Here is a 14108-nt window from a genome sequence, read left to right on the forward strand (position 1 = left end):
TCTAAACAGGTCTAATTTTGCTGGCCCTCAGCTATGGGTGTTACCCCAACCTCTGGTGTGAGTCCAACAGAAGAACTCATCAGTCAGACAAATGTCCTTCCCCAGGCCCTCACTCCTGTGCAGTGGGCAGCCCATGGTGCTACCAAAAGCCCACCATGCCAGCTGCCTACCCAAAAATAGACTATCCTCATCATCTCAGTTTGGCACTTTGGTTTGGTTTCCTCTCCCCATTTTCTTCTTGAGACCTCTTCACGATGAGCTCCTTGGCTTTCTCCTGCACCCATATCCTATGTTCCCAGACTCTCTGCAGGTCGTCACACTGCCCTGAATATTTGGGAGCAGGAGGGAGAATTTTAGCTCGCTACTCTAAGAAAGCCTTCTTCATGTTATTTTTGTGGTCACTCTCTCTTGCTGACACAGTCCAAATCGGGCATCTCTCTTACACTGTAGCTGGACTGAATCCTGGGGACTGTAGACTAACCACCACACATGCCTGGATTAAGACCTTGCTTTAGAGCGCATTGCTGTGGAACCAGAGCTAACACCAAGCCTGGAGCGTGTGCAGTGGTGTGATGCTTTGGAGTGCTGTGTGCTACTGAACCAAAGGTATGGAGCTCAGTAGGCGCATGGATTTCCTTTGTTTGGATGGCTTTTTCTTTTGCCGTTCTCACTACTAATGGCCATGGGGTTGGGGGGTAAGAGATGATGCTGACATTTAAAACTGTTTCCCTAAAGATGGCAGAGGCTCAGAAATCATCTAAAGTTGCCATCAAGAAAATGGAAGATGACTTACCTCCCCCTCCTGCCCCTGGCTCAGTCCAGGTCATCATTCCGGGGAACCAGGATCCCAACCCACTCCCTGTGCCTCCTCCAAAGCAAGCCTTCTCCAAGTTCTACCAGCAGCGTCAAGTGAATGAGCTAAAGAGGCTCTACAGACACATGCATCCTGAGCTCAGGAAGAACTTGGAAGAAGCTGTGACTGAGGACCTGGCAGAAATGCTTAATACCGAAGATCCCAATGCACAGGCATCTGTGAATCTGGACAAAGTTCTTCCAGGAGAGGTTCAGTCCATGCGCTGGATCTTTGAGAACTGGGCACTTGACTCCATTGGGGACCATCAAGCCACAAAGAAGCTGACAGAAGAAGAGATCATTCCTGGTGGGGATGTGAAAAGTACCTCCCTGAAGTTTGAAAGCCAGTCAATCAATGGGGACAGTCTGTCAACACCGACAAAGGTATCAGAAACAGACCTTGCCAGAGGGGATGTGCATACTGCCCGGTGGCTGTTTGAAACCCAACCACTAGACTCATTAAACAAACTCTATTCAGATGAAACTGAAATGCAGGAGGCGGTTCTCAAGGAACCTGTCCAGGGAGGTGATGTGAAAGGTGCCAGACAGCTTTTTGAAGCGCAGTCCTTGGATGCTATAGGACGCTGCTGCTCAGTGGAGGAGAAGAGCATCCTGCAACTCAAATCAGAAATCCAGGAGCTAAAAGGCGATGTTAAGAAGACTATCAGGCTCTTCCAAACAGACCCCCTCTGTGCCATCAGAGACAAGACTGGGAACATTCATGAAATCAAGTCCGTCTGCCGAGAAGAAATTCAGAGCAATGCAGTCAGAACGGCTCGCTGGCTGTTTGAGACTCAGCCCCTGGATACCATCAACAAGGACACTTCCAAAGTTAAAATAATCCGTGGGATTTCACTGGAAGAAATTGGAAGGCCAGATGTTAGTGGAGCAAGGTGGATATTTGAAACTCAGCCTCTGGATGCCATCAGAGAAATCACAGTTGAAGAACAGGATTTCAAGGCTTCAACAGATTTTGTCACAGGGGCAGATGTCAGTAAGCAGCGAATGCTCTTTGAGACCCAGACTCTTGATTCTCTGAAAGGAGAAGCTTCAGAAAGCATTGTAGCCAAAGAGCAAGTCATTGGAGGTGATGTGAAATCTACACTCTGGCTATTCGAAACCCAGCCAATGGAAACCCTGAAAGACAATTTTGAGGTGGGACAGTTAAAGAAAGTAGAGCTTTCAGCAGAGGAGAAGGGAGATGTGAAGCAAAGAAAACATGTCTTTGAGACCTGCCCATTTGGCAGCATCTCCAAGGCATTTGAGGAAGAAATTCCTGCCACCAGCATGGAAGAGGTAGTGAAAGGGGATGTGAAGTCTTTCAAGACCCTGTTTGAGACTCTCCCCTTAGACAGCATTAAGCAGGCTGATGCTGAGCCTGTCACCAAAGAAGAGGAGAAGATTCCAGCTGGCAATGTCAAAGCCAACCAAATCTTGTTTGAGACAACACCTCTGTATGCCATCAAGGATAGCTTTGGCAATTTCCATGAAGTTACCTCTGTAAGCAGAGAGCAAATCATCAGTGGTGATGTCAAGAACTACAAATGGATGTTTGAAACCAGGCCCCTGGACCAGTTTGATGAAAGCACCAAGAAAGTGGATATAATACGGGGGATCACAAAGCAAGAGGTGGTGGCTGGTGATGTCAGAACAGCCAAGTGGCTCTTTGAAACTCAGCCCATGGATGTCATTCATCACCAAGCCATGCAAGGTGAGGGGCATCCCTTGGTGAAGCGGGAGATCTCCCAGCGGGGGGATGTGAAGACCTGCAGGTGGCTTTTTGAGACCCAGCCCATCCACACCCTGTATGAGAAGGCTGAAAAGAAGCAGGAAGAGGATGGCATTGTGCCCCAAGCTGATGTGAAGTCATACACATGGATGTTTGAGACTCGGCCCCTGGACTCCCTGAAAGGCCAGGAAGAGCAGTATTTACAAGTCAGTAAGGCATACAGTCAGGATGAATTACAGGGAGTTGATGTCAAAACTGTCCGGCACCTATTTGAAACTGAACCCTTGGGCAGCAGTGTTATCAGTGAAGCTGACCGAAAGAAAAATATGCGGTACTCCAGTCGTGTAGAGATACAGTCTGGGGAAGTGTCCAGAGTGAAGGAGTTCTTTGAAGCTAAGCCCTTGGATACAGCCACCAAACCAACATCCCAGAAGGATGATGGGACAATTGAAGCTGGATCTGTGCACAAGTTCACTTGGCTCTTTGAGAACTACCCCATGGACTCCCTGAAGGACAGCTCTGAGGGCATCCAGGAAATCCCTCCAGAGAAGAATATCAAGGGGGGAGATGTTGGGGGCAAAAGGTTCGTATTTGAGACCTATTCCCTTGGCCAAATCCATGACAAAGTGGATGAGACAGAGCTCCAGAAGATCCAAAAAGACACCATGAGCAAAGCCAATGTCAAGTCCTGCACAATGCTCTTTGAAAGCCAACCCTTATATGCTATCCAGGACAAAGAGGGGGGATACCATGAGGTCACCTCAGTGCAGAAAGAAGAAATCATGAAAGGTGATATGAAAGGTGCACGATGGTTGTTTGAAACTAAGCCTCTGGATCAGATCAAGAAGGAAGAAGAGGTGTTTGTGATTAGGGCTGTCACCCAAGAGGACATCAAGAAAGGAGATGTCCAGGCTGCCCGGTGGAGGTTTGAGACAGAGCCTCTCGACTCCTTCTCAGGGGGAAAGATGTCTGTGCCCAGAACAGTAGATGATGTGCAGAAGGGAGATGTTCAGTCTAACAAGAAGCTCTTTGAGTCCCAGCAAGTGGGCCAGAAGAAGTACGTGAGGATGGTCAGTGTCAGTGATGTTCAGCGGGGCGATGTGAGGACATCCACTTGGCTTTTTGAAAACCAGCCTGTGGACTCCCTGTATGGGGATGCAGAGAGAGGCTCATCTATCAGTACAGTGCAGAGAGAGGACAGCCAGAAAGGGGATGTAAAACGCTGCACATGGTTGTTTGAAACCCAGCCAATGGACACCCTTAAGGACCCAGAAGTGACAGCCAGTGCTGGGGCCCAAGAAGTGATCCCTCGTGCAGATGTGAAAAGTACAACATGGCTCTTCGAGAGCACACCCTTGGATAAATTTAGTGCTTCTGAAGGTAATATAGAAACAGAACTGAAAGAAAGAACCATGAAAGAGACTTTAGAGATGCTTTGCACTTGCCAGGCTATTCAGCATGATGGGATCCTCATTGAAGCCAACGATATGGAGAGTGTGAAGATGGTGAAGTACCAGCTCAGCAGCCCAGGTGCTCCAGATATCCTGAAAGAGGAGGTTGTGGGAGGCCATCTGCAAAGGATCATGCTGCAGCTCCTGCACAGAACCAACGTGGAAGCACAGAGTGTGCTGGTGGAGGAAGATAGAGAGGGCAAGATCAAAGTAAGCCCGTTGCAGCTACTGGACCAGAGTGAAGCTGTTAAAGGCAAAGAGGACTTGAGTGGAAATGTAGCTAAGGCTTTACAGGGTCTCCTCAGTCAAGATGCTTCCATCAAAAAGGGGATGGTCTTACAAGAGACAAAGTCAGGATCAGTGAAGATGACTCTCTACTCCCTTCTGTTCCATTCTGTCCAGCAGAAAGTTGTCAAGGGGGATGTGAAGTCAACAATAGGGAACCTGTTGGCTTCTTCTCAGGAGCAGAAAACAACAGCAACTGTTAAGCGTGAGGACAATGAGAGGGGAAATGTCCAGCTTTTTGCAAGCTGCATTGAGAAGGGAGATCTAAACTATCTGAAGAATCTCCAGCAGGAATCAGAGATACAGTCCCTCATCTCTTCCCAAGCAGAGCAGGGGGAAGGTGAGAGTGCCCCACAGGTTTTGCAGGGGGCTAAGATGCATATCTTACCAAATAAAGAACAAATAGAGAAAGTAGTTGCAGAGAGTGAGCCAGGGGCTATGGAGGGAGCAAAAAAAGTATTCACATGTGAAAGCATGGGCAAAGAGGGTGGATTAGAGAGAGAGGCTGTGCATGCAGCAGGTGTGACAGGCACCACAGTGCAATGTCTTGGGAAGCCCCTGCCCACAGTGATGGGAAAGGAAGAAATTCTTTCAGGAGGGCTTAAAGTGACTACAAAGTCAATTCAAAGGGTTGCAGATGTCAGCAAGAAGGCAGAGAAAGAAGCAGCCAGCACTACCAGTTTGAAGGAACCCAAAGCTATGATGCAAGGCAAATTTCCAACCCAAGTGACTGCTCAGAGGGGAGAAATGGCTAGGAAACAGCAGAGTTCGGTGACTGGGGAAGCCAGCCAGACGCAGCCAGAAGAAAAGGCTCTTGGGAGTGATCTTCAGACTGCAATGCAAAGCCTGAGGCTAGCAACAGCAGAAGCAAAAAACATTCAACACCATGTTCAGAGCAAGCTACAGAGGAACAGAGAGGAAGTCCACATGGCCTGCAGGCAGCAGGCAGCCAGCACACAGGGGACAGTGACCCTTCAGTCAACCGTACGTCAACAAGACTCTGCATCCACCACGCAGGAGAGCACCAGCACTGCCATCAGGACCGCCACCTCTAGAGTCCAGGAGGCATCCAAGACCCACACAAGCATGTCTCAGAAGAGCATAACATCACACAAAAAGGTCAGTGCTTCAGAGGAAGTACAGGGAGGACAACTGTTGAGCCAGGAAAGCCAAGTTGTGCCTAGTAGAGATTTTAGCATTAAGGATGGCCTTTATACTGCCACACCCGTGAAAACCTATATAAACCCTTTTGTTGAGTCTGATTACAAAGAGCAATCAGTGCAAGAAGAAAGAGATGTTATTATCAGAGGGGATGTACAGACAGCTATCAGAGCACTGCAAAGTGCCGCCACAGAACAGCGCCTGGTAGAAAAGGAGGACGTTGTCCGAGGTAATTTAAAAGCCACACTTCAGTCGCTGGAAAAGTCTAACGTTAATGTCTCCAGAGGGGATTTTAAAGCCGCTATGATATACAGAAATGCAGGGCAGTCCTATTCTGTGTGTAAAAAGAAAAATGAGACTCAAGTCGTTAGTAACCAGACAGCTGTAGTGGCTTCAGGGTCGCAGGCTGATAATGACTTTCCTCCTCCTCCCTCAGTTGCTGTGATGAAAGCAGAGCATTGCCCACCCTCAACTAAAGCAACAAGAGAAGGTGCCCTTCCACTACCAACCAGCAAAGATGAAGCCCCAGGATGTTCTGCACCACTCCAGACCCCTCTTCCTGCCCTCCCTTCTCTGTCCTGCAAACCCAGTGATCAGAGTCCTGCAGAGAAGCCCAGGACTTCTCCAAAACCAGAAATTACTGCCCCACTGAGGAAAAAACCCATTCCCCCTCCAAAACCCGAGCATCTCTTACACGAGGCACATTCTGCCTCTGCAAATAACAGCACAAGCAGATCAACCAAACCCATCCCTCCACCCCTACCTCCAAAACCTCCAGGCCTTAGGGAGATCAGCAAGCCAAAGCCTCCCCCCACAGAGCTGGGATTAAGCTGCATGGAAGTATGTGAACAATCAGGCCATGGGGAGGTTCAGGCAAAATGCTGCACCTTGGAGACATCTGTGGACAAGCCTGTCACAGTTCAGGGTATGAGCCCTGAGAGAAAGCTGCCAAGAAACACTGCCAAAACCCCTCTTCAAATGGCAGAGGAAAGGTACAAGGCAAGCAAAGGAGGACAAGGAAAGGTGGAATCAGACAGTGCTAAGACTTTGAAGCCAATAAAAAATGGAGTGGTTACTTTTGAAGTCGAGCAGGGAATGATAAGTGGGAAAGCAGCAGCTCCAAGGCGATGCCCAGGTGAGGTGGTTCAGAGGCATATAGAGCTGTGCCAAGACAAGAATGGATGCTCTTCGGTATCACATCCAACCTGTCCTGGTGGAGCACAGACACTTAATGTGCCAGGACAGACTGAGCCAAGCACCTCCCCTGTGGGCCACACCATTCCTCCAAAGAGAGGAGATGACGTTGCACAAAATGCCTCATCCAAGGTGGAAAGGGAAAGTGTGTCTAATTCTTATGGATCATGGGACAGGCAGAGAGTCATGCAGCAGGTGAATGAGAGGAGGCAAATGTGCCATTCAATGTCCTTCCATCAACAGCCAATAAACTTTGAGAAGCAACAGCAGGGGAGTAGTGGGCAATTGAAATGTCCTGATGGAGATGCAGAGACACCTGGCCAGGAGAAGCCAGCAGTTGTTATGAGAGAAAAACCTAAGAGAGAAACAGAAGATGAGCGTCGGAAGAGGCTGTCAGTACACAAAGAGGAGATCATGAAAGGCAATGTCAAGGAGGCTATGGAGATCTTTGAGAACCTCAGGAGACAGGAGCAGCTGCAAGAGATATTGACTCGGGTGAAGGAGTTTGAGGAGGAGACAAGCAAAGTGGACGTGAAAGCTCTGAAGAGCTTCTTTGAGAAGGTCCCTGACTGGGTTGTTCATCAGAAGGACCACCAGGCCAAGCAACAGGATAGGGCTGAGACACTGGCAAAGGAGGACACTGACAGTGTCTCCTCGGTGGAGCTGGTTTTCGAGGACCTGGAGCGAGCAAGTGCTGAGATCATCCACCTGAAGGAGCAGACACTTGCCCGGCTCCTGGACATCGAGGAAGCCATCAGGAAAGCCCTTTATTCTGTCTCTAGTCTCAAGTCTGAGTCAGACATCGCTGGGCTCTCAGGGCTGTTCAAGGAGTCTCTGGGGAACACCCAAAGCTCTGTGAGCAGCAGCAATATCCGTAAAATCAGTATTGTCTCAAGCAAAGCCAAGCAGGAGGGAACCACACTGGAGACAGGGGAGGCAGCACCTGTGGGGGGTGCAAAGGTGGCAGAAAAGACCGAGGTAACCAAGGCAGAGCTTGAGGTCCCCCGCCTCGTTCAATCTCGCGTCAGCTCTCCTTCCTCACCTTCCTACATCTCCATTGAGTCTGCTGCCAGGAAAACAGCAGAATCACCAAAGACAGCACACTCTCCCTGGGATGTCACTTCACCAGACTGTCTTGACACTCCAGGAAAGAAGGATGCTTTTGCTCAGGACAGCTTTAGCTCCTTTAACCATCCATCAGCAGGTTCTGCTGGGCATGACATGACCCCCTTTGAGAAGAGACCAGAACCTATGCAAACAAAAGCTGGGCTAAGCTCAGTGAAGCAGCACACTCTTGGCAATGCCAACCATCAGATCAGTGAGAAAGAGAGGTGCCCTCCAGACACCTCCAAAGGCAGCTGCCACTGTGGGATGAAAGCAGGCTTTTCAGACTACTGCTCCCTGAATGTCCCCAGCCCGCAAAATCCACGAAGGCAGAAAAGCATCCTGGAGCTCCAGACAGGGCCTGACGGGTCAAAGCTCTATGGAGCCACCCGAACTGTCATGGAGCAGTATGAGGAAATGGACCAGTTTGGAAACAAAATCATCACTTCGTCCACCACAGTCACCAAGCAATCTGAGACACAAACATCTTCCACATGCAATGCAGTCTCTCATCCCCAATATGAGGTTTCTGCCTTACCTGTGTTTCGGAGGTACCTGAAGAGTCCAGGTGAAGACTTCCACACCAATGGCAGTTTTCAGGAGCCAGGCGTGGTCTTTGTCACCTTCGGCAACTCCAAGCCAAAGAAATAGGAGATTCTGGAGAGCAAGAGAGAACTGTATAAGACAAAAAAAGAAAATCCACAATAAAAACATCTCCTAGTTTATCCACATTACACACAGGGATTCATCTACACCCTAAGGACTTCTCAGGGTCATCATCTTGGTGTTTGCATACAGACAGGACAAATGAGGTCTGCCTTGACACTGGAGGACAACAGCCTTCACCTGGCCAACCCAACGGACTTGGTGCTGCACCACAACCCAGAGCCCTGACACTGTTAGAAGCACAAGGGAAAAATCCATCCATGGGCACCATAGGGTAGCTTCTTCCCCCTAGAGTGTTTTGGTGGGGGAAGTTGGGGAGTGTGGTATATTGGGATTCTCTGAATTAATGCAGAAGAAAGGATAGGTAGGATCAATTAAAGAACGAACCAATCTGGTCATTGGCAAACAAAAACACCTTTATGCTATCTTCTTTTTCTAATTTCAATACAGACTTTCCAAGAAGGGCATCCTAAACACACATATATACACATGCTCATATCAATGGGTGGGTTGGATAGGTTTTCTCTTAGCCATTAAGAAAATAAAAGGAAAAAAAAAGTCAAATTGCTGTCACTATTGGGATTGGGTGAGGTATTTATCAGTTTATTTTTCTGTTCCTGGAAAGTACTCAATGCTACTGAAAATTGTCAAGCCAAGATCTACAGCTATTATCAGTGCTGTTCCCTCAAAGAAAGATGCTATGAAAGATTCTCTACTTGAGTCAGAATGGTTACTGCTTTCCTTTCTTTATTTTTAGAATTGTAATTTATTATTCAATATATACAAAAACCTTATTTTAGATTTTCCATGCTTTCATATATGTTTACTGTTTAAATTCATTTGGAGACTTTGTAAATCAATTTTCTTATTATGACTTTGTTTTGTACATTCTCAACTCAAGATTTTAGATATTCTGTGGCTTTTTCTTTTTTTTTTTTTTAACTTTTATTGCTGCGTTCTGAAGGTAAACATTACCTCTAAAAATATTTTGGTCTGGTTGAATTTCTTTTGTTGAGTGCTTGTTTCTTTTCAAAGTACCTCAAAATCATCTCTCAATGAACCATCTGAATCACACATTGAGAGCACTATAAATCACTAGAGGGATTTAGTTTACAGCTTCTTTACTATGTGGATGGATTAACAGCCGTGTGGCAAGTAGAATTCATACTCGTGTCTGAAAACTGATTTGAGTCCAGGGTGACATACACCACCCAATGCAGAACTCTGGGTAGGATGTATACACCAAGAAAGGTCTGAACACTTGCCTGTACCCATTTCTTCCACATAAGAAGGCAGCTGAGGTCTTGTGCCTCCATAAGCCTTACAAGGAGAGGCAGTTGATGAACCAGCTGTTGCTCAGTGCTGGCCTCAACTCACATCACTGGTTGGCCTCAGTTTGGGAATGAGGCAAGAGAGCACGGGATTTGCTCCAGGTGTGGGAGGAGGTGAGGAGCCTACAGAGTGACTGGATGGTTTCTCAGGGAGCTGTGTCCTACCACCTGGCTCAGACTCAGGCTACTGACCCCTAGGTCTAACTGTAGACCTTCTGGCTGGTCTACAGCAAGCCACCTTATCTCTCAGTGCATCAGTTTACCTTTCTGCAGAAGGGGACAGTAACACCACTCAAAAAAACATCGCGTTTCAGTAAGATGTTGTGGTTAATATTTTCTTTTTTCCTCTGAGGGTAAAGAACTCACATTGATGACTGAAAAGCAGGACACTGGGGAGGAAGGGACTGTTTCAGCATCTACCACTTCATATCCCTGAGTCCATAGATAGGTTTTTAAATAGCAAATAACATCTGACATCATACAATACCTTGTTCAAGGTGTTGTAGACCAAGTAGAAGTTCTGTTTCAACCCCCCAGAAAAGCAGGCACATACCCAGAGCTCTTTGGTTTGCTTCTAGGACTCAATAAATTTGAAATTGAGACATGCCAAAATAATATCATTTTTAGTTCCACCAAAGAATACACCAAAGGTTGAGGTTGAAGAGCACATCATCAGAAACTGAGCATATCTGGTTTCAGGGAATCAGAAAAAAATAACTGCTTAGATCTTCCCAATTGTTTTAGTAGGACCAATTGTAGAAACAGTGGAGAATTAGTAATTTGGAGCTGCTCTTCAAAATTTTTCCAACACTGCTTTCTTATCCTTGATTATTTTCTGTCCTAACTTGTTTCAGGATGCCCATAACACATGTTTGTTTCATTTATTTTTAAGGACAGCTGCTGAGCAGTTTTAGTAAGCTGCAAACAGGTTGCTTAGGCAATGAAAATGATTCCACAGGAACGCAAATAAACCCATATATCCTACACTGCCAGTGCTTAAAAATACTGATCTTACTGTTTGTGTTTCTGGATTTACAGGATTTCTGAATGTCTCAATGAGCCATTTATGAGGCTAAGATGAGATGTGTTTCTTTCATGGTATTTCCATCAGCCAGGAATCGAAATATTATGAGGGGACAGATGCTGTATTATCTCAGGACCATACATGGCTCTTTGAAGCACTGAAAGAGCTGGAGAAAAAAACAAATGCAAAGATTTGAAACTCAAATCCAAGCTGAAGGATCAGCTCATATTCTCAGACCTTACAATAATAAACCACCAGAGCACACACAAACTTTCAAATCCCAAAAGAGTTGTCATAGTTTTCCTGTGATCTATGCATACAAGACATGAGATTGTTTACCATTCTTTGCCCTAGAGGGTCGCTGCATTCTCACACAGTGCTAGGTACATATTTTCAAGAGGAAAATGGCTGGGAGAATTACCCGGGCCAGTGGACAGAGGACAGATGGTCTTGTCTTAACCGTACCTCCTTGACTGGTCAAAGGACAAATTCAGCTACAGATCTGGTTGTCTTGCAGCAGTAGACAAGAAATATGCTACATTTGAAGTGCCTACATCAAGTGCTACCCTTCCCGGATCCATTTCAGCCACTGGTTTCCCTTGAGGATACTCAGTCTTAGGTCAGAAAGCTTTGTGCTCATCATCTTCTCTACCTATCCACAACACAGGCATTTTCAGGATGACCTCTCCTACTATAACGATTTTAACTCACCTAGGGAAAAAAAGGCAACAACTGACAAGCCATAAGCCAGCTGCAACTTTCTGCATGGCAGTAGTCAGCAGTGTGCTAGAAGACCCTTCCAGGAACACTCTGTAACTGCTTGTCACAGAAGTCTTAAGATAATTTCCTCGCCCAGAGTGCCATTCGATTGCTGTTAATCCCCTCTCTATCTTCCAAACCATTAGGAAGGCTTATTCCTGGGGCTGATAAAAATACCTCTGAAGAGCAAGGGTATTTGCCATGCATCAGACAGTGAGCACTTAAATCCCCTGGTGAGAGAGACCTGCATCCCTTATAAAAGATTATCCCACTTTGGGAGCACGCTCCAGGAGCACATACATTAACTCCCAGCTAAGAATAGAGAGATCTTGTTTGTTTGCTAACCAGCTCTGCTTCTTTCCCTGGTCATGATTAAAGGAAAGGATTTTTTTCTTATACAACAGAGACACGTCAACAGTTACTCTCTTCTCTGCCAAGACATGCACCTTCGTGCTGTATGAGAGCTCGTCACTGTCAGAGGAAATGCATGCCAGGGTATCTAGATGTAACTGTCATCTGTACTGCCAAATACAGCAAAGCTGATCCATTGGCTGAGATTTATTATCGCCAGGACTAGCACTTTGCTCCATCATCACAGATGATGCTGCGTTCATGCAGCTGCCCGTCACCACTCACTGTTCTTTGCCAAATAGCTGGCTCATTTCCTCCAATGAAATGACATCCATGCCGAAGGTGCAGAGCTTCAATTTCTCTTGGAGACACCTGCTAACATGGCATCACTTTCCATCTGGTTTCTGCTTCTTTACACTTGAAAGATCTATATTTGTGCAAAAGTGTATTTCTGCTTGTCCTTCACCAGCACTGCCCTCCCATTGGCATCAGCAAAGGTCTGTAGTCACATCGGTGAAATTCATCTTGCCTAACTGACTGATTTTGTCCAACTACATGGACCTATTTTAGGGTAGATGTATCACCTTCTAGATTCCCTTAACTGGACCTCCACTAACTATACTGGGAGTTTAGACACACATTACATACGTAGACACTTACAGAGCTGTGGTCTCCTCTCTGTGGAGGACTGGAATAGCAGAGATACACTGAGATCATTGCAGAGTGAAGGAAAGACAGGGATTTTATTTGTATACTTCCCTCTAGAGAGATGGAAGAAAACTGAAGATGTTAAACTTCTTGAAAGCGTTGTCATAGGAAAACAAAGATGACTTGACCTTACTGGTATGTTCAGCTAAAGTGAAGGTAATTAAAAAAAAAAAATTGGTCCCCCAGGTGTCTGTTGCAAATAAAAGACAGGGCTCTTGTTCCCTTGTCAACTCATCTCTTGAGATATAGAAACACCTTTCATGTTTCACAGAATCATAGAACAGTTTGGGTTGGAAGGAACCTTAAAGCCCATCTAGTTCCAACCCCTCTGCCATGGGCAGGGACACCCTCCACTAGACCAGGTTGCCCAAAGCCCCATCCAACCTGGCCTTGAACACTTCCAGGGATGGGGCATCCACAGCTTCTCTGGGCAACCTGTTTCCTCTGGTCAAAGCTAAAATGTGGCCGTCAGCCCACTCCACATAAGAGCAGAAAGTAAACTTGCCTTTTCTCTGAGCTGACAACACTGCAAACAAGGGTGAGCACATATTGAACAAAAAGCCAGAGAGATCAGAGCGCGCCAGCAAAACTTAGTCAAATCAAACTGTGGCAAATTACCCCCAACAAAGAGGCAGAGATGTCCTCGTGTGAGGGAGTATCAGTACCCAGAGCACTGATCTGGTCAGTCAGAGTTAGGTTAGGCTGAGCTGGGGCTTTGGACATACTTGGCTTGCAGATGGACTCACCAGGTAAGCTGAGCCTCTGCTTCACACCACAGTGAAAAGGGGTGCACAGAGATATCCACATTGCCACCAGCATTCTCTGGATTACTTGACCATGCAGACAACCTGGAGCTATTTCTGCAGCTAGGCTGATGTCCAAGCTTCTTTATTCCCTTTTGCTCTCCACTAATAAAATAGCTGGTGTTGGCAACGCTTTCCAGAGAGATTCCCTGGGCTCTTCACATAAAGTGGTGTTTGAGGAATCAGGTCATGGCATAAAATGACCACAGGGTAAACATCCCAGAGTAAACCACCAAGTTTATGGAGCTGTGGAAGCTTTAACGCTGAGATGTGCTGCCTTTTTAGGGTTTGGACTATGTGGTCTGTGTGAGCATCCATATGATATGAGTGATTTCAGGAGTTGCCCAGCCAAAGGTTTTGAGTCAGAGCCTCTGAACAATGTTTCTTACCTCACTCAATTGAGTGAATCATTTGCTCTCGATCAAATTAATAATTTATCTCATTGGGGATCCTAGGGTGTCTTGTCTTTCTGTCCTGACTGAAAATTAATGCTGACCTATCCAAGATGGCAAGTAAATTGAGTCAGATAGGAATCTGAGCTCTCACAACAGAGCTGCAAAAGAACATTAATGAGAAAATCCAACACAAGCAGAAGATTCAGCAAATTAGTTTGTAGATGCATGTCCAAGTGGTCATGATTCAGAGTTATTTAATTTCAGTTTCTCCTTCTTCTTCAGCCCATGTTGAAAG

The 14108-nt window shown here is 46.4% G+C and overlaps 1 protein-coding gene across 7 annotated transcripts in view; it reads left to right on the forward strand.

Annotated features, from left to right (window-relative positions):
* The window catches only part of XIRP1 (xin actin binding repeat containing 1), a 34030-nt gene extending 24640 nt beyond the window's left edge, over window positions 1-9390 (forward strand). For 6 of the 7 annotated variants that reach the window (XM_054817428.1, XM_054817426.1, XM_054817430.1 and 3 more), the window contains one exon: window positions 736-9390. In XM_054817428.1, coding sequence (XP_054673403.1) covers window positions 736-8427 — 7692 coding nt within the window. In that variant the 3' untranslated portion in view covers window positions 8428-9390. Of the gene's footprint in view, window positions 1-509; window positions 607-735 lie in introns of those variants that run through there. The other variant, XM_054817433.1, reaches the window with a different exon arrangement.
* Window positions 9391-14108: the final 4718 nt, after the last annotated feature.

Source organism: Grus americana, chromosome 2, assembly GCF_028858705.1.
Source record: "Grus americana isolate bGruAme1 chromosome 2, bGruAme1.mat, whole genome shotgun sequence".
NCBI lineage: Eukaryota > Metazoa > Chordata > Aves > Gruiformes > Gruidae > Grus > Grus americana.